The 20,055-nt window shown below is 44.0% G+C and overlaps 2 protein-coding genes across 3 annotated transcripts in view; both read right to left on the bottom strand.

Annotated features, from left to right (window-relative positions):
* F5 (coagulation factor V) overlaps window positions 1–17,327 on the bottom strand; it is a 69,944-nt gene extending 52,617 nt beyond the window's left edge. For both annotated transcript variants that reach the window (XM_032915613.1, XM_032915612.1), the window contains exons 1-3: window positions 17,170–17,327; window positions 14,823–14,911; window positions 6,455–6,577 (exon numbers count right to left, since the gene is read on the bottom strand). In XM_032915613.1, the coding sequence (XP_032771504.1) occupies window positions 6,455–6,577; window positions 14,823–14,911; window positions 17,170–17,327 (370 nt within the window). The remainder of the gene's footprint in view (window positions 1–6,454; window positions 6,578–14,822; window positions 14,912–17,169) is intronic.
* A 1,768-nt stretch (window positions 17,328–19,095) lies between these two features.
* The window catches only part of Selp (selectin P), a 34,905-nt gene continuing 33,945 nt past the window's right edge, over window positions 19,096–20,055 (bottom strand). The window contains exon 16 of the mRNA XM_032915269.1: window positions 19,096–19,947. The gene's annotated coding sequence lies outside the window, so the exon portion shown is untranslated. The remainder of the gene's footprint in view (window positions 19,948–20,055) is intronic.

Here is a 20,055-nt window from a genome sequence, read left to right as displayed (position 1 = left end):
ACTAGTTCCCATCTACTGTAAGAAGGAGCCTCTCTGATGCTGGATGAGCGAGGCTGGTCTATGTCGTAGCAGAAGGTCATGGGGAGTCATCTATTGCTGTGTTCCTTTGGCAGAATAATAGTAGTTATTCAGGGTCCATGAATAAGTAGGGTCTAGCCTTGGGTTTCTGCCCATTTCTAATCAGGAGGTGGTTGGGTTACTACCATAACATTTGCAGTAGAGAAGTCTCTGAGGAAGAATCTCAGAGGACAAATGGGGAGCTTTATCTCTGAAGGCTCTGAAGCAAACACAAACAGGACTGATAAGGTGGGTCACCCTCCCAGTTCCGGCTTTGTGCAACAACTGGTAGGCATTTGGTTCCTTGAGCGGTTTGCCCTACATGAGGCATGGATGCTGGCCTTTACTAAGTGACTCTTCCTCCACAGCCTCATGGGTTAAGACATGGTGTTTGCTGAACTGAAGCTTCCACTGTTTTAGCTGCTGCAACCCACAGAGGATTCCGATAGTAGGAAGTAGCATCTTCCTTCTGTCTTTTTAGGCCCTCCAAAAGCAGAAATTGGCCTACTTTGTGGGGTAAGAGGTTGCCTGATAAAATGTCTGCTTATCTTTTAGATGTCTGATTAAGTACAGCTCACTCCTTCTCTGACTTCTACGTTACATGGAGATGATAGTCTTTTTAAAATTATATGATTGTTTTCATATATTTGTATATGCAATACATAGGCATATGTGTATGATTGCACGGGTGTCCATGTGCATGTAGAGACTGATGTTGACATCAGGTATCTTCCTCAATGGTCTCTATCTTCTAAACCTCCTAAGCCCCAGGATTACAGGAGGGCCTCCACAGCCACATCCCCTGCTGGGGATCCAAACTCATGTCCTCACACTTGCATAATAACCATTTTTACACATTGGGCCAATTCCTATCACAATTTATGATTAAATATTTGTTAGATTATATGAATCATGATACCTTTTCCTGCTAGGTTGAGGGAGAAGGCTCACAAACCTTGACATCAGAATTAAAACTTTTGGGTTATATCATGCGAACTTGGAAAGGGCCCTTAATAGTCTTTTAAAGCCCTTTATCTTAAATTAAAATAATTCCTTTTCTAGAGATACATTTTTTTTATGGGATATGGGGCTCTCTCTCTCTCTCTCTCTCTCTCTCTCTCACACACACACACACACAGAGAGAGAGAGAGAGAGAGAGAGAGAAGAAGAAGAATCCTTCCACTCACTTCTCGAATGTGAGCATTACAGAACTGACCCTATATTTAGATGAAAAACATCTTAGTACTCCTGTGTCCTAACACATCTGAGAAACACTAGATCGGGTTGGTCCTAGGTTGCTCTAACAGTCCCACAGCCTGGGTGGCATCTAAGCACAGCCATTCTTGATGTATCTTAAGGCTAGCCATGGGTTCAGCATGATGGTGCTCTCATGAGGCCCTCCTTGTACAGAGGGATCTCATTTCGTCTTGTTCTCAGGAGGCACACAGAGGCTAAAGGAGCTCCACCGGAAGTTCCATTTCTAAGGGTCCAAAACCCGTCATGAAGGTTGGGGCTCCATGACTCGAGTCCCTCCCAAAGGCCCCATTCCCTCATCTGGTCTCATCAAAGATCAGGTTTTCAGCATATGAAATTTATAAAACACAAACATGGACTCTATGTCAGGAATGTATCTATTTTAAGGGGAGGGAAATTGGTAATAAGACAAGATAACTGCTTATACTCACTGACAAAACGAATACATTTCTGAGCAGAGGGAGGGCGAGACAGTGTCCTTTTCTCATGTCATCAGTCCTTCAGTTTAGCCCAACACTGATTGCCATGGCTCTCATCACCACCCCGAGCATCCCGGGCTCTGTGCCAGGTACAGAGGCAAAGGGGACCAGGGAAAGCACACGATGGTGCTGCGGTTGTGATGGCTTTGACCCACGGCCCTTCAATGCAGAGGCCATAATCAGAACATGCTATGCTGCCTGTCCTGAAGAAAAGCCTACTAAGAACTGCCTTCTAGGTGCTCGCCTGACTTTCCTAGTGTCATCGAGTTTATTTGTGAAAGTTTAGTGGCTCACACTCAAGCTCAACCCCCACTGGGTTTTAGAACCGGTACAAAACAGGATTCTGTGACACCCAGGCAGGTACTGAAAGGGTTGCTAATGGCAACCCAAATGGATGTCCGAAAGAAAAGCTTCGTTTCTCATTTTGACGTAAGATAGTATTTTGTATACTTGAGTGCTAATTTTAATTGTTTAAAAGGTGAAACACGGGCACCAGGAAATAAACGGTGAACAATATGGATTTGTACATGGAGTGTATCCTGTGAGTACACACAGGGCCACCACTAAAAGTATTAGAGGAGAATTTAATCAATGTTTTTATTCTTTTTATCGCACATTAGTTTACCTCTAGAATAAAACACGAGTGTTGGGGCTGGAGAGATGGCTCAGCGGTTAAGAGCACTGACCACTCTTCCAGAGGTCCTGAGTTCAATTCCCAGCAACCACATGGTGGCTCACAACCATCTGTAATGGGATCTGATGCCCTCTTCTGGTGTGTCTGAAGACAGCGATGGTGTACTCACATATATAAAGTAAATAATTAAATAAATCTTTTAAAAACCCACAAGTGTTATATTTGTCATGCTGTAATCAATACAGTATAAAAGACAATAGAAACAGCTATTTAGAGGAAGCATTTAAGTGTGCTTTCTGATAAATCTTATTTTGACTTTGTAGTCCAAATAAAGTTAAAATTCTAAATTGAAAAGAAGAGAAATGGACAGGACAGGTTGTGATAGGGACACACAAGTCCTTGTTCATCCTATGGCAGAGTAAACGTCTTACACGAGAGTTCTCCTTCATTTTGTATTTACTCAGTTCTGTTCAGTTTCTGCGCAGTCCACAGTCAACTTTATAACGAGTTTACCCATCGTGATGTAGGAATTAATTTCAAAAAGGCCCCAGTGTGTTTTTAAACATTAAATGGTGCATGCAAGCTTTGGGGCAAAGTGAAGTTCTGTAAAGTTCTTTTACCCTTAAGGCTGCTCGTTTATTAACTCTCCCCTTGTTATTGTTTTTTGTAAGAATTTTTCCTCCTGTTTATGACACACAGTGAATGGCTCTGTGCATGCAGAGAATCAGAACGTTCAGTTAGAAGCTATAAATTAGACAATGGGCAAATTAACACCGGCTTTGTATAATGAATTTGACTCCACTGCATAGACATAAGAGAGTTTTTTAAAATGGAAAATGCAGCTTTTGTGCTTTATGAGAATTTTTATACCAATCATTACAATTTGTTTCATACTTGGCAAAAAAAAATAAACTGTGTTAAGAATTAGAATGTTATGAAAACTCTAGAGGAATAACTTTTCATATACAGAATTTTGCAGCACTTAGATGCAAAATACAATCTCTTGGATTTTTAAAATTCAGGACTCTAGCTTAATAGCAGGTGGCTAAATGTAATGGAATTTTAACATTAAATATAATTTAGTACATTTTATATAACTCTAAAAACAATACAAAGCAACTTTACAGATAAATACAAGAATATAAATCAAATGAAAGAATAATGTCAAGGGTCTGGGAGTGGAGTTCAGTGGGACGTAGCGCTCGCCTAGCGTTTTTGAGATGCTGGGTCTGATCCTCAGTACACACATAGACACACACACAGATACACACACAGATACATAGACACACACATACACAGAGATACACACAGATACGCACACACAGAGAGATACACACAGATACACACACACATGCACACACACAGACACACACACAGATACACACACACACACATAGACACACACACACACAGAGATACACACAGATACACACACACATGACACACACACAGACACAGATACACACACACACACACAGATACACACACACACATGCACACACACACACACAGACACACACACAGACACACACACACACACACAGATACACACACACACATGCACACACACACACACACAGACACACACAGACACACACAGACACACACACACACACAGACACAGATACACACACACACAGATACATACACACACATGCACACACACACAGATACACAGACACACACACAGATACACACAGATACACACACACACACACACACACACACACACACACACACAGACACAGAGAGACACAGACAGAGAGAGACACTGAGAGAGGGAAGGAGAGGGAGACAGACAGAAAGATAGTGAGAAGAAAGAACAATAACAGTATCAAGATTTATCGTGAAACATACTTTCTCAAAATAATCACTCAAAATTTGAAAGTCTTTGGACCACAAAAAGCTTTCATGACCTTAACCTTAGTGCAATGAGTGCTACTTACAGACTTTTTGGAAATTAAAATTAATTTCATTTTGATTAAAATTATTTTAGTGATAGAAAATTTGGGTGTTTTAAATGGTGTATGTCTGTGAGTGGGGTGTGTGTGTGTGTGTGTGTGTGTCTGTGTGTCTGTGTATGCATGTGCGTGTGAGTGGTGACCTGATCATTCTTGCCCTTAGTCCCTTGAGACAGCTGAGACGGAGCTCAGTTGGTGACCAGTAAGCCTACAGGTCTCTGTCTCCATCCCCGTGCCCAAGCATGAATATTATGGGTGCTTCTTATGGGAGGTCTGGAAATTTGAACTCGTTCCCTCAGTTTGTTGAGTAAGCACTTGTACGTGCAGATCTGTTTTTCCAGACTCAATGCAAAGTTTGGAACTGTCAATCCCATTAGAAAGGAATTGTCAAACCGGGGGTGGGGGTGGGAGGATGGTGGGAGTGGGGGTTGGGGGAAGGAGGTAGGGGGTCCCCTTTTCAACCTACCTGCAACAATGGATTCTCAAACCTATGCCTCTTATCTCTGCCCCCCACTGTCTGCCTAGTGAACATTTGCTCCTGGAAGAAAGAATTGCTCTCACAGAGCTGGTTCACCATACTCATCCTCACAAAAATAATTGTACAGGTAGACAATAGGTGAGGATTAAGGCTAGACACAGACGAGGGGGGAGATACTGTATTTTAACCCAGAGGGGCATGACACAATAGACGTCTCTGTACATGAAGGGAACTATGTACTAAGATTATGTCTTGTCTTCTAGGGACTCCCCCTCCACCCCCACCCCATGTATCTGTATTTACCATGTTATTTTGATCTTACAGGACTACAGGCGTGCGTATACAGCGCTGTGATCTATGTGCTAGAATAGATGTGTCAGGGCATTTTCAGTAATTTTGTCTCACCAATGCTTGCTGACTGAGTGAGGGAGGGTCAAATAAACATCGAAGGAGGATGAATGGTGCTGCAAAGTCCATTTCCTCCTCCGCAAACAGCTGAGCTGAGGGGCAGAGTCCACAGCCCTTCCTCCCCCACGCTGGGAGTTTGAAAGGGACCGGCTCGCCATGCTCTCCTTCCCTGCTCTGCATTGCTGGACTCCAGTTAAAGAAACCCAATAAGTGGGCTCGTCTCTGTATGAATCTGGGAAACGTAGAAGAGACCCCTGGGCACCCCATCTCATTCAGGAACTTGCCAAGTGTCCCAATTTCTTTGTTGCTGTGATAAAACGCCGACCAAAAGCAACTTGGAGAGGGAGTGTCGCCCAGATTACAGGCTACCGTCCATTATGGAGGGAAGTCACCGTAGGAGCTCAAGGCAGAAGCCAGAGCAGAGACCAGAAGTCTGCTCGTGAATTCGTTGTCCTGGCTTACTCTGCTGCCTTTCTTTATACAGCCCAGACTCACTGCCCAGGGATAGTACCATACACCGTGAGCCGGAACCTCCCAAACCAATTAACAGTCAAGAAAATGCTCCATGAACAGGTTCAGGAGCAAATATAAGGAAGGTAACTCTGCGAGTGAAACCTCCTCTTTCCAGATAGCCTGAATCTTATTGCCTGCAAAACTGAATGCATTAATTTATTTAGTAGCTGGCTTTAAAAGAATGTTTGCTCGCCTTCCTTACCATGGGGTTTGCTTACGTTTGCTATTAGAAGTCACAGAAGCCGGGAAGGGAAGCATAGAGCAGGGAAGGAGTCATGGAGTTCAAGCGGACTCCATTTGCCCTACATTTATCTGCCTGCTGATGAGTCTTGCTTGTACTTACCGTAGAAACGTCCACTCGTTTTTGCCTTAAACCATCTGAGAATTGTATTGTTATCTCCACTTTAAGATTAACCTACGGAATTGAGGCAATTTTCCCACCCACCTTACCAGGAACAGGAGCCTAACAGAATCTCAGTGTTTAGATGATTCTAAAACCACTAGTCCTCATCCCTGAAACCAAAAGCAGGTTTACTTTTTATGACTACAATTTTCAGGGAAAGGCTTTTCTCTAAGAGTGTGTGGCTAACAATCCCGGTCTTAATATTTAGCAATGATATTAAGGTGATCTACCTCTTCTCCTGTCAGAGAGATAATAAGTTCATCTTACCTTCTGAAAATTTGCTGTATCTAATTCCTTGAGGGTGGATGCTTAGAGGTTTGTCCGCTTTGTTTCTAAAGTGAACCTTGATGGTGTCGCCAACTTCAGCATATAAAGTTGGTCCGAGAAGTCCTAAGGAAGGATACGTTTGAAATTGTTCATATTCAAGATCATGAAAGACATATAGAAGAACATACAGAAAGGCCCCGACATGATTTTCGTCACTCCTCCTGGTCTGGACCTTGGCCTGCTTCTCTTGGACTTGACTTGACCTTCTGACCTTTGCATCTTTGCTATCCCATCACCTCCATTATGGCTTACCATGTAAGAACTGAAAGGCAAATCCTTAGCCTCAAGCCAAAGCAACTGCAAAGAGTCGAGAGATAGTTTGCCCCAGATTCTCAACCACACAAACAACAAAAGGCAAAGCTATGATTTCAACTTAAATCTACCAGACTCTAGGTACTGAGTTTTAAGCCACCTTTTTACATAGTACCTCACACCTTGCATTCATTTATCCATCCGTCCATCCATCCACCCATCCACCCATCCATACATCAATCCATCCATCCATCCATCCATCCATCCATCCATCCATCTACCCATCCATCCATACATCCACATCCATCCATCCATCCATCCATACATACATACATACATACATACATACATCTATTCATCAGATGCTAAGTACTCACGTCTTATATGTCAGTTACTGTGGTTGACACAGATGAGAATGAGATGAGTTGAGAAATACCAAGGGAAATATTCTAACAAACAATCACACACGTATTTAATTATGAACTGGAAGAGCATCAAAGGAGAGGCCACTCAGACGAGTGGCGATGGAGGACAGTGAACACAGGCAGCTCTAGCTGATGGGGGAACTGCTGCCATCGAGCGCTGTGTAGAGAAGTCTGTTCCAGGCTTGTGAATGGGGAGCAGATCAGGGCTGCCAAGCACTTTCCTGAGGAAGTGATGCTTTCTATGAGGCGCAAAGGCGGAGGAACACAGAGATGGGCAAGTGAGACCAGCAAGTGCAAAGCCTCTGAGACACCAGAAACCTTGGCCTACTGAGAAAGAAGTCGATGGCCACTGAAGCACTTAGTAGGTAAGAAAGCAAGGCACTGAAAGGCATCATCGTCTTGGAACCAATCACTCAGGGCCAGATAGAACATTTGGAATTTGGGTTTTCATCTGATAATAGTAAGGATGTTAAGTTTTTGTTTTTGTTTTTGTTTTTGTTTTTGTTTTTGTTTTTTTTTGTTTTTTTCTGTAGGATACAACATGACCCAGACTTTTTAATGTTTTTTTTTTTTGGTTCTTTAATTTTTCTGTTGCTTTCGATTTAAGTCTCTCTCCCTCTTCTTCTCCCTCTCCCAGATGTTGATCTTTAAGTGCTGTCTATTTCTTAAAAATGACCTGGGGGAGAAACTGGGGTAGAAGCTGACAGAAGGCTCTGAAAAAGACATTGGTGAGATGAAGGACACAGTGGAAGTCTTCAGCAAAGAAAAGGCCAGACATAGATGCTGGGGACGAAACCTTTGAGTTTTACACTGTATTGGCTATGGACTAAGGGGCGGGGCCGACAAGGTGTTACAGTGCCAGCAAGGGTCTGCCTGGGGGCTGGGTAGATGGTGACAGGCTGTAGGATGTAAGATGCCATATGATGATTCTTTCGGTGTGTGTGGTGGGCAGAGCAATGGTCTCCCTCCCATGTCACAGTGCCTTGCATGATAAGAGGAACTATACATATGGTTAAATCAAAGGTTAATTGTGGGAGTCTGAGATGTTCCTGGATCACAGGTAAGTCTTATGCAGTCATAGAGGTACACACTAAAGGGTCACAGGAGAAGCTTGAGAAGGACATTAGAAGATGCCGCTTGGCCAACTCTGAAAATGGCAGAAGGGGGAAACATGTCAATGAACACAGGCGGCTCTAATTAAAGAAAAAGCTAGGAAGTGACTTCTCTGGGGTTTCCAGAAGGGACAGAGTTCTGCCAACACCTCTATTTAACCCTGGTGAACCCCACTCTGATCCTCCACATCCAGAACTCTAACTGCCAACAGAAGGAAAAATAACTCACGTTTTGAGGCAGGGGCTTGTCATGTAGCCTGAGCTGGCCTTGTAGCACTCGTGACCTCATTGTTCTGCTTCCCAAAGATGTTTGCCAGGCCATCTGGATGGTACATTCTTTCTCCAAAGCACTAAATGTGTGGTAATTTGTCACCTCGACAGAGGTCCTGCCTCCCCTGGTCTGCTACCATCACTCTACTCTGTCTCTCCATTCTCTGCCTATCTTTCTGCTATCCTGTCCCTGCCTTCTCCATTGCTATCTCTCTAGCCACTGTCATCCTGTCCCTGCCTTCTCCATTGCTATCTCTCTAGCCACTGTCATCCTGTCCCTGCCTTCTCTGCTCCTATCTTCCTGGCCACTCTTGTCCTGTTCCTTTTGTGGAAGCATCCATCTTGGAATTTATATTGTTTCTATGCCAGGAGCTTTTTGTTTGTTTTTCCGTTTACTCTGGACAGCATCGTGGAAGTCCCCTTCCTCATGTCTCAATTTAGAGGTGGTTGACAAAATTTGGCTATGTGTATGGAGAAAAGGATAGAGTGTGGGGATTGGCTTGCCCAAGATCAGTCAGTGGCTCCCTGGCATCACTGAGACTAGAATCCCGGTCTTAGAGCTCCCAAGAAAAATATTTCCCTGATTCTTTAGTGCAGGTTAAGACCCTTGCCTTCCTCAAATAGTCCAGATGGGTTCTTCTCTTGGCTTCTGACGTTATCTGCTTCATTGGCTGACCCTGTCTTCTGAGTGTTACCTTTCATCTGGCTTACCATGGAAGCACAACTTGTCCAGGCTGCCCACAGTCCAGTACTTACTGGCAGCACTGTCACGGTATTTGGTTGTCCTGCCTCTCTTGCATGGTTATTTGTTTGTTGCTGTCACATGGCTACAAATGCCAGCTGCCAAGAAAAACTTTCCTAGGTTATTTGACCGAGTAAGACCTCTTACTTCAATGGGCACTTTGACAGTTGGGGCTATTTATTCAACTCCCTTCCTGCTTCTTTAGAATTAAGGCCCAACCAAAGGATGTTTTCATAACTGTGACTCAAATACCTTAGTGCATGTAACAGACCCAAGGTTGAATATTTCCTTTTATCCCAGCCATGTAGTCTAAGCCCTTTCTACTGATGGTTTGATGGGAGAGAAGGAAGGTTAGGAGAAAGAGTGATGCACCTTAGGGTTCGAGAAGACTGTAGAGAAAATAGCCAGTCTCATTTAGGTGGAGAATTGGAAAGACCACAGTAGGTGGGCTAATCAGACCCCCTGCTCTCAGCCGAACGAAGAGTTACATCCCACAAGACAGCCGCAGTTAGCAGTTCAAGCTCACTGTGGGGACAAGAATTTCATAACCTCCACTAGAAAAACGTGGAGATTCAAAACTCTGAAGCCCAAGTTGGATTCCTGAAACTGCATCTGGTCTCCCCAACTGTCTAAGTGTCCACAAACCTCATTAAGATGTCGCCTTCAGACTGTACCCCAAACAACTTCCTCTGTTCTCAATTTAGTAAACTAAGTCTGGGCTCCTGACACTGTAGGGCTGATGAATCATGACTTGTTTGAGCTCGGCTAGAAACACACCCCAAGTGTTTGGAAAAGAAAACACAGCGAAGGTAAAATAACACAAAGCTAGATCTAGGCAGTGCGAACTAGCATTCTGTTCTGGAGACTTCCGCGAGATTCTCCAGGCTTCCCTTTCTCACCAGCACTGCATCCTTGGGAGTTTAAGAAGGGACTGCATAAAAAGGAGATGTTTCAATTCCCCAGTCCCCCCACATTAAATATATTCTGCTACTCACAGGCTCTGACAGGAAGCTAACATTTAAAGTGAATGGGCTTAAACACAAACCTTCGAAGTCTACTTCTGACTAACAAGAGTCTCCTGAGGTCACTACAAAAGACATCTGACAGGACGTCTGTCACAGTGGTCTCCCTCTTGAAAAACTACTGGTGCCTCCCTCTATCAGTTCAAGTCTTCAGCTTGGCCAGGGCCCTTTCTGTCGCTGTGCATCCAGCACAACGGGTTGCCTAGCAATGACATCAGTGTTTGGTGAACCTGGCAAAAGCCACAGAGCGTTCAGCTTTGAATACTTGCCTTCTCTTCTTCGCCTGGTAAATATGTTCCCATTTACTTACAAGTTACGTAGTTCTTATGAATCTATCGAACACACTCAACTCTGAACTGGAGTATGACCTTAATGCCCCACCCTGGGTCTCCCAGCAAGGACAGTAGCCTTTCTATTTAAGGTTGAACCAGGAACAGCTTTTAATGCTAGCACTTCCTGCTTCTTCTGTTTCTGGATCCATCTGTTATCCCCCAGGTAGCTTTTCTACTGAATTAATAAACATTACATTCCTGTGGTGCTCCCAAATGTCCTCGAACCTCGCATGGATCTCCAGAACATCCTTGTCTTCTTCCTAGCCGGACCCACAGTTCAGGAAGAATTATTCTTTCTGTCTGCTTCTATTTCCTCACCTGCCATTCACTTCCCAAAGCCCTATCACCACTTCTCACCCCACCACTACTGAAGAGAGCAGGCTTTCTGGACTACTAGTTGTACTAATTAGTACAAGAGTACTAATTGCTCTTGGTGCGATTTGTCTCTGTGTCCAGAGAACCTCACCCTCCAGCTCTCCTCAGCCCTCAGAAGATTCTCAAGCTTTTCGGTGACCCTCGCTTTCTTGACCTATCCCTTGGACTTTGTCTACAGCCTTCTCTCCTCATTATATTTTCCTTAGGTGATCTTGTGTCCCTCCAGAGCTTCATTAGTAACCTGGTTGTGATGTCTCCTGTCCAGCTCAGTTCTCCCACCTAAGAGCAAAGCTCCTGTAGCCACCTGCTCCTTGCTAGCACTAGGTAGACATTCTACAGACACCCCAGACTCCAAGTCTGACCTCATTATCTTCCCAAACCAGCATCCTTCATTTCTTCAGTTTTCTATCTTATTGAATGGCTCATTCTACATTGTACATGGTACATTTTACATTCTACTACTCAGTCCAGAAACTTTGATGTCAATTATAATCCCCTTCCCTTGTCTTCATCCAATTAACTACCTGTTTAGTTGATGTTTTAGCTCCTAAGTATCTTTGGAATCCATTTAATTTTCTCCACCCTGGCTTCCCTGCTGTCTTATTTCCTGGATTGGCACCAAAGCCACATTACCATTTTCTCTGCCTGTGGACTTGCTATTCTCTAATCCAGCTTCCAGATTTGGAGAGAGCAAAACTTTTAATTAATTTCTAGTTAGCGTGGGGAACAATGGCGTTTTCATACACGTGTGGCACTGCACTTGGCTCACCCCCATAGAGCGACATTGAAGTCGGTGCCTGAAGGGCAAATCTGGGTCCGTCTCTCTCCCACTTAAATCATCTCAGTGTCTCTCTCCTTCCCTCCAGACAAAGCTTTCACCTTTCATTGTAGTTTGGCATGTTGTGGTGACTCTCTCCCCCTCCCCCGGCCATAAAATTATTTTCATTTTGATTTTGTAACTGTAATTTTGATGTCATAAATCATAATGTAAATATGTTGCTTTCCAATGGTCTTTGGCGACCCCTGTGAAAGGGTCATTCAGCCCCGCAAGGGTTCCAACCCAGAGGTTGAGAAGAACCTTTGATCTAAACCCTCATGTTCTCCACCTTTTGCTCTAAATTGCATCTTTATACCCCCACCCACACCCACTGTTTGGCTTTCCAAAACTCTTCTTTCCCTCTCTCCTCACCACTGAACTGGAGACTCTTCAGTATTGTTCTTCCTTAACATTGTGCTCTAACATTCCATTCTGAGTCACCTCTACCAGCTGGCAAATGATTGAAAGTCAGAGTCCACCTTTATTTGTTTGAGACAGGGTTTTTCTGTGTAGCCCTGGCCATTCTAGAACTCTCTCTGTAGACCAGACTGACCTCAAACTCAAGAGATCCATCTGCCTCTGCTTCCCAAGTGCTGGTATTAAAGGCATGAAGACACCACCACCTGGCACCAGAATTCACCTTTATAGAGCCTCAAATATGGTATTCTTTGGTTGAGATCACTAACAGAATATTTAACTGTCTCTATTTAAAAGCAAATAAATATACAAATTATAAGGCACAAGAATATAAAATGAGCAAAAATATTTTTGTGCTGACATATTAACAATGTTATGATATGCATGCTCTAATGGAGACCTAATTCGTAACTGGAGTAGCAACAATAACAATAATGTAGCTAACTTCTGTTAAACCTTGTCAGGTCTGAGCATATTATAAGTACTTTGTATTCATTAAACCTCACAGCATCTCTAAAAGGGGGGAGGAATATACGGTGCTGGGAGTATACGGAAGAGAGAGAAGGTACTTATGCTAGGCAAGGGTAGGAATCCAAGCTATGTCCTAAAGGATATGGCTCCCGGGGAGGTAGCTGTGAAAGCTACGGTTGTGGTGACTTTGGAGAAGAAGAGAAGAGTGGAGACATAAGAAGAAGTGGTAAAAGGACTCAGAGGAAAATGAGGACAACTAGATGAGGAGTTTCAAAAGGGAGTGTGTCAAGCAGCCTAGAAATGGCGAAAGAACCAGAAAGAAATGAGGAGTGCAACCCTCTCCGAGGCAGCAGTTGACAGTAACGGAGTCACGGAGTCACGCTGGAGAGGTGACGGAAGGAGTGAGGAAGGAAGAAGATAGAGAATGGCATCGGCTTCTCAGGCAGGGAATCAGGAAAGAAGGAAGGAAGGGGGAGAAAAGAAAAGGGCAGGAAATGGCAAGGAGGAAGGTATTTTCACTTTTCTACATAAGATTTATCTGAAAATTATTCTGTTGTTGATTCTTTCTCTCTCTTTCTCTCTCTCTCTTTCTTTCTCTCTTTCTTTCTCTCTCTCTCTCTCTTTCTCTCTTTCTTTCTTTCTTTCTTTCTGTACTGAAGGAAAAGACTCAAATTGAGGAAGAATTGAGTAAAAGGGACCAGTGGACACTGGGCAAAGCAGGAAGTGAGGTGGGAGGTGTGTCCAGGAGAAGAGGCAGAAGATGGGCCTAGGAAAAATAATAGATCATCGCCAGGCGGGGGAAGGTGAGCAAGCCGGTGGCTAAGGCCTCAACTGGAAGATGCTCTCGCTGGAGAATGCCTCCGTTATTCTGGCGAGATGTGTTTATATCGTTAAGATCTCAGAACCCTCAGAAGGTAGTCTTTGATTAAGGAAGCACAGAAGGAAGGGAGGACGGAAGGAAAGAAGGAAGGAAAGAAGAAAGGAAGGGAGGAAGGAAGGAAGGAAAGAGAAGGGAAGGGAGGGGGGAGGGAGGAAGAAGGGAAGGAAAAGAAAAGAAAGGAAAAGAGAGGTTTTCTCCAAATGCCATAGCTATTAGAAAAGCTAAACATACGTAGCTCCTGTGAATGGGTGCAGGAAGCTGGATAGAAACAACACCAAATTCATTCTGTTAGGACAACCTGTGCCCAGACAACTAGATCACAAGCCCAGGAAAGTCTAAGCTGACTTTGTCTACTCTTGTGTTCTTAGTGCCTCATTCAACGGCAAGCCCTCAGAAGGTGCTCGCCCGTGGTTTGCTAGATGAATAAACACCAAGTGAAAGCCTGAAACTTTTTGTTTGGCTTTATTGACCAAGGCTAAGGACGTGGCTGGCTGTGTAACCTGTGAACTCTTCAATTCCACACTACCCCAGGCACAGAAGAACCCCAGTTTGGTTTAAATTTTACCATCTATGTAATCCCTAGTCATTTGAAGAAGGAGCCCCACATTCTCACTGGGTCTGGGCACACATATTATATGGCCAGTGTTTGATAAAAACATCACACATCTTATAGCAGAAGGTAACCAAGTGAACATTTAGTTATTTACTTTGGGCTGTGCGCATGCATCACGGTACACGGGTGGAGGTCAGAGACCAACTTGAGAGAATAAGTTCTTTCCTTCTGCCGTGTGGGGCCTGGGGATGGAACTCGGGTCTGCAGGCTTTGTAGCAATATCCTTTAGCCACTGAGCCATCTGACCAATTCACAACGTAGGTATTTTAAGTATAAAGAATACAATATTTCCATGAAAAAAATCTATTTAAAATAAAAAATACCAGGCTGTGTCTGGTGGCACAGGCCTGTAATCCCAGCTAGTTGGGAAGCTGAGACAGAAAAAAAAAATCACAATTCATGGTCTTTCTGGACTATAGATCAGGTTTAAAGCCCAGAGACCTTATCTCAGAATAAAAATTTAAATGTAGACCAGGGATATAGTTCAGTGGTAGAGGTTTTTTTTTTTCCCTTAGTATTCATTAGACTGTAGGTTCAAACCCCAATATAATAATAATTAAAAGAATATTGCCAGGCTTACCTGAGTTGCTAGATCGTGGCTTTTCTTTCTTAAAATATGGCTCATACTCTCTGTAGACAATTTTCTTGAAGGAAGGTATAGAATTCAAACTGGAAATAAAGTACAAAAACTAACTTGACAGTCACAAGTAAAACCCATTCCCAATCCAGAAAGATTGCGTGACTAATTTTGTGTAAGAGCAGAGTGACAGTATTCTACTGTATCCCCAAAGCCCACGGTTTTGTAAATTTGGACCACAAGTGAAACCAATGGAATAATCACGGATCTTCTCTAAGAAGTTCTGCCTCAGTGTTCTGCTTCCATGAACACAAGCCTAATGTTTCTCTAGTTCTGCTCTGCAGACTCAATTGTTCTCTGTACAGGAAGCGAAGGTCAGCGTACAAACTCTAACCTCAGGTCTAAATTAAAAATATAAGTCATTGAGAAGTAGATATGTGAGCTGCTTTTCGACCAATGAATCAGATATAATTCAGAAACCTATTCCACTTTCATTGTATGATTCCAAACAGCTGGAACATTTGGCAAATTGGAGTCCATTTGACAGAGCCTGCTTCTAATTGAGAGAACAGAGACAGCAATAGGGCAAAACTCTGGGATTCGTATTACAAACTAACCAAAAACCCTCATCGGAAATATGAAGGCGTTTCCTAAGAAGACACAGATGATAAACATCACAGCCCGAGATCCAGGAGGGTTAAGCCATTTTCTCAGCCTTAGCCGGACCCAGGAGGCATCAGTTCCATTCTCTATTTCTAGGGTCAACAAGGTCAAGCTTCTTGATAATTCCATATTTCACAGGAGTGATGAAGACCCTGGAGGAAGAGTTTCCTCTAGCTGTTTTCCCTACCAGTGATTTACCTACGTTTCTGTCCTTATCAGGGGAAGACCTGCCCACACGGCAGGATTGTTAGCTGGAGTCCTCGTGTTATACATTTGGTCTGAATGTGTTCATCCTCTAACTTACAACTACCTGTGCCCGACCCCAGACCGAATGCAGTCACCAAGTCTGTTTTCTACCCCTAATCAGGAAAATTGATGCTGGAAATAATGCTATTTTCTTTGGGGCTTCAGTTAATGGCAGTTTCCTAAGAGTGTGAGTGTGGCTTAGATTATCACTCTGAAAATGCAACATTTAAAATCATTTTAATGTGATATTTCTCATCAGCATAATACCAAGACCCCAATGCCTTCCCAAATAACCCAGTTCGAACAACAGCAAACTCAAAGGCTGATTATGCATTTATACTAAAACCTTACACTGTGCTTTTAAGATGTTACATTATTTCTTTTGGCTGATTGCTTTGGTTTTGCAATTGTAAAAGGGGAACACATCTTTCACAATCGCTTAAACTTTGATGTCAACTGAAAGGGAAAATATGAGTCAAGTAAAACGCTAGGCTTACTGTTTAAAATAAAAGCACTAGTGGTCGTAAGCGCTAAGTAGAAACTATGATTTGAGAAACTGCAGGAAGGTTTGCATTGAACCTTCCAATTAGCAAGATATATTCCGAAACTCAAAGATAGATGTGATATTATTTAAGCTTACTCTTAGTTACACATGCCTTTGAATGGCCACCTTACAGGGTCACTAACGTGGGTAATTAAAATTCAGGGAAGACCAAAATATCCAGGATAAGTCATATTCTAGTGAATAATCCAGCCATAATTGAAAGTGAGAGAAAAAAAATGAAGCCACATTAGGTAGCCAGGAATAAGTCTAGGAAAAGCAAAAATACAAGTGTGTTTTCCCCGTGAACCGACATTGAAAATCACCTATAGGAAGGTGACAAAATGAAGGCAAGAGTCACTAAATTATCTCCTTATAATGAAGTACACGGTGACATCTTTTTCTTTAGAAGATGAACCTACGTCTACCAGGAGTAAATATTGTGTAACTAGGAGTTCCTTTGTTTTAAAAGCAGACTGTTAAAAGGCTGGAACCAAATGTGCAGGAAGGGCTAAGAGGGCTTGTGGAGGTGTGTCATTTCAACACATCGATACACTAAACTAACAAACGTGGGTGAAAAGAGATTGGGGGTTGCACCTGGAAAGAAAGTCACGGCTAACTATTCACACTGAAATTTCCACATTCTCATAACAATAAATTATGTCAATAGAGACAAAATTAGCACCCATACATTATTCTCTCTCTCTCTCTCTCTCTCTCTCTCTCTCTCTCTCTCTCTCTCTCTCCCTCTCTCCCTCTCCCATTTTTCTCCCCTCCCCCTCTCCTTCCCTCCTCCTCCACCTCCACCCCATCCCCCATCCCCACCCTGAATTTAAAACCTTACAATTATAACGGATTTTCTTCCTCGGAGAAGCCCACCTGGATTTCACCCCGAGTTACCTTGGATCTGAGGACTCAGGATGGTAGTTCCAGAGGATGCCTTGAGCAGCCACATAGAACTGCCTTAGCCGCGCGGCCTCTGCCTGGTGGCTGCCCCAGCCCGCCCATCGGGTGCCCAGAACCACCAGGAGGAAGAAGCGCGGGCAGACTAGGAACATGGCCCTTGTCCTGCCGCGCGCACGCTGCCACGGCTGACAGTGCTCAGTGCTCTGTCCCTGCTGCGCGCTGTCCTGACTCCCTGGAGGACTAAGAAGCTGTTGGGCGCAGTGAGTGTCCCTGTCCCCAGTGGTGGCTGTATCACTCTACCTCCCTTCCCCTCTATGCCTAGCGTAGGCAGGGGCTTGGTGAGGTCCCTCCCCCCTGTGGCCAGAGGCATTTATTAGAGAGAATGCCAGACAAGGAATTTAGAGGGAAAGGAAGGGCAAGCCTGCTGGAGGTTGTGACTCAGGAACAGTGCCCCAAGAGTCTCCGCTCCATCACAAAGCAGCCTTTCCCCACTTCACCATAGGTGAAAGCAGCAATCCCACTTAACCTGCGGGGTGGGGGGTAGGGGTCAAAGTTTAGGCTTGTCAGCCGATTTCCGCAAGCCTCAGTAAGACCCAACACCCATTGGCTGATCCCAGGAAAATGGCACTGTGCGGTAACTAGGAACAGAAAACAGCCTCAGCACAAGTCCACCAACAGGTTAGCGTTCGTTTCCAGAGTACTTTTGACGACTGTAAAATACGGATGGCAGGTTGGGGATTTAGCTCAGTGGTAGAGCGGTTGCCTAGGGCCTAAAGCGCAAGGCCCTGGGGTTCGGTCCCCAGCTCGAAAAAAAAGAACCAAAAAAAAAAAAAAAAAAAAAAAAAAAATTTCCTTGATGCTGAATTCTAATTTTCCCACCCCACCCCCCAGTGCCTAGGCTGCTACAGTGTATGATCTTGTCTACGCTTGTTCTAATGCTCCAAGGTTCCATGTTTGGAAGGATCCTTGGCATGCTTTAGATTTTAGTTTATTTTGGTGGGGAAGCTGGAAACTTATCTGAATCCGCAGGATGGCTCGTCCTGAGTTCTCCAGAGCCCTGTCTCTGCTCATGCTCTAGACTTCCAGCAAATTGTAATCTTGTGCCATCCAGGTTTGGCCGCAGCCTCCCCCTCCCCCTAACTCCGGCTTCTGTCCTTTGCTGATATTTATTCAGTCATTTTAGAATGCCTCTTCTCAAGTCAGGCGTGATGGCACGTGCCTGTAATCCCAGCGCACAAGGGAAGCAGGAGAATGTGAGTTTGAGGGAGACCCTGGACCAAAAAGTAATTAACTAGCAGAAGTGTGCTTACATCACTACGTCAAAAAAAGAGCCCCCAGGCAAGTCCTTCCCTCTCGGCTTTCCTGATCTTTAAAGTCAGGCTCTCTGCCATTGCCTCTGATTCTGGGTTCAAGCTGACGTTTCTGTTTAATGAACTTAATCTATTCAGATGATATACTCCTTTTGATAACTTTTTATTAGTTTTTTCAAGATTCCCTTGTGTCCAAAGCTAGATTATAATCTATTCAAAAGCAGGGACCATGTCTTACACTCCTGATCCACAGTTCCAGGGGTTCCCAAAAATGCAAGTTCTGACATGAGAGATATGGTTGAGAGCTAGGGTCCTGTAATGCCTAGCCTAGTGTCTGTCTGTCTGTCTCTCCCCCTCACACACACAAATTAGATGCTATCGACTACGTATATAAGGAAAAAAACAGCAAGTCTCTAAATTACTCTCTTTTCTTTTCTTTTCCTCTCAAACCCCTGCAACTTTTCAAAGGACCACTTTCCTCCTGTTGCCTGCCTAACTGCTCATGTGTATCCGGGCTACATGGTGATCACCGGGCTTCACCACAGCTTAGCAAGGCAACTGCAGTGTTTGAATCCTTACTGTTTGCATCAATCACAGACAAGCCATATGTAATTTTCAGTGACTTATTTATTAAATATGTGAATTAAGTTACGTATAAAACATAACTGTTCTTTCCTGCAGAACAAAATAACGCAAAGAGGACCTTTCCTGCTCCTCTGATTTTTCTCTCTGTGGACAGGGGACATACAACATATATTTGTGGGCTCACTGGAGGGTCCGGCTGTCATTTGGAGGACTGTAACTGTGACCACATTGGTGGTAGACAAAGTGAGATACACAGACCTCATTGAACAAAACGTGAAGAGCTTGATGTCTGGGGGAGTTGAACTCTACAGTCAAACAATGGCCTTTGGGTGCTTTGGCGGAGGGAAAGTCTGCAGTCAGATGGGGTGTCCATGCTCTGTTCCCGATCTTCTGTGTCCCCTAGTACCATCTGAAAGTCTCAGCAGCAGAGGTGTAAACAACCTCAGAGATAAGAAACACGGAAGACCCAGGAGATCTTAAAGCAGGCGTTCCCTTAAACGAGAGGTCTGCCTGCCCACCAACATCGCCATTCTTCAATCCCAAGAGAAAGCAGACAGACTTCCGGTTTTCCACAGCCTGGTCACCTGGTGAGGCAGATGCTCCAGTGCCTTGGACTAACTCGGGAGCAAAGTAACTTCAAGCCACAGACCACAGCAGAAACATTTGCTCCTGTTTCTGTGTCTGAGCCCGAGGAAGGTGAGGGGCGGAGCAGGAAGGGATGGGCGGAGCACATCGTCCTTTCGTTTGGTTCCTGTCCAATTATTTACCACAAAGAACCGCAGCAAATGCTGGGGAGTGACAGTCAAGTCGACCAGGAAACTTGTTATCTGCATGCGGAATCCTGAGAGATCGAATTAGACATCGGGAGACCAGGCCTCTGAAAAAGAAACAAACTAATTAAACAACTGCTTCCTTCAAAAATAAAGAAGTCTTTTACTTCGCTTACCCCGATGCCCGAGACAGTTGCCTCTTTCTAGGTTCTATA

This window comes from Rattus rattus, chromosome 10 (assembly GCF_011064425.1).
Source record: "Rattus rattus isolate New Zealand chromosome 10, Rrattus_CSIRO_v1, whole genome shotgun sequence".
Taxonomy (NCBI): Eukaryota; Metazoa; Chordata; class Mammalia; order Rodentia; family Muridae; genus Rattus; species Rattus rattus.
The sequence above is the reverse complement of the archived record's forward strand: the minus strand, read 5'-3'. Positions and strand labels throughout refer to the sequence as shown.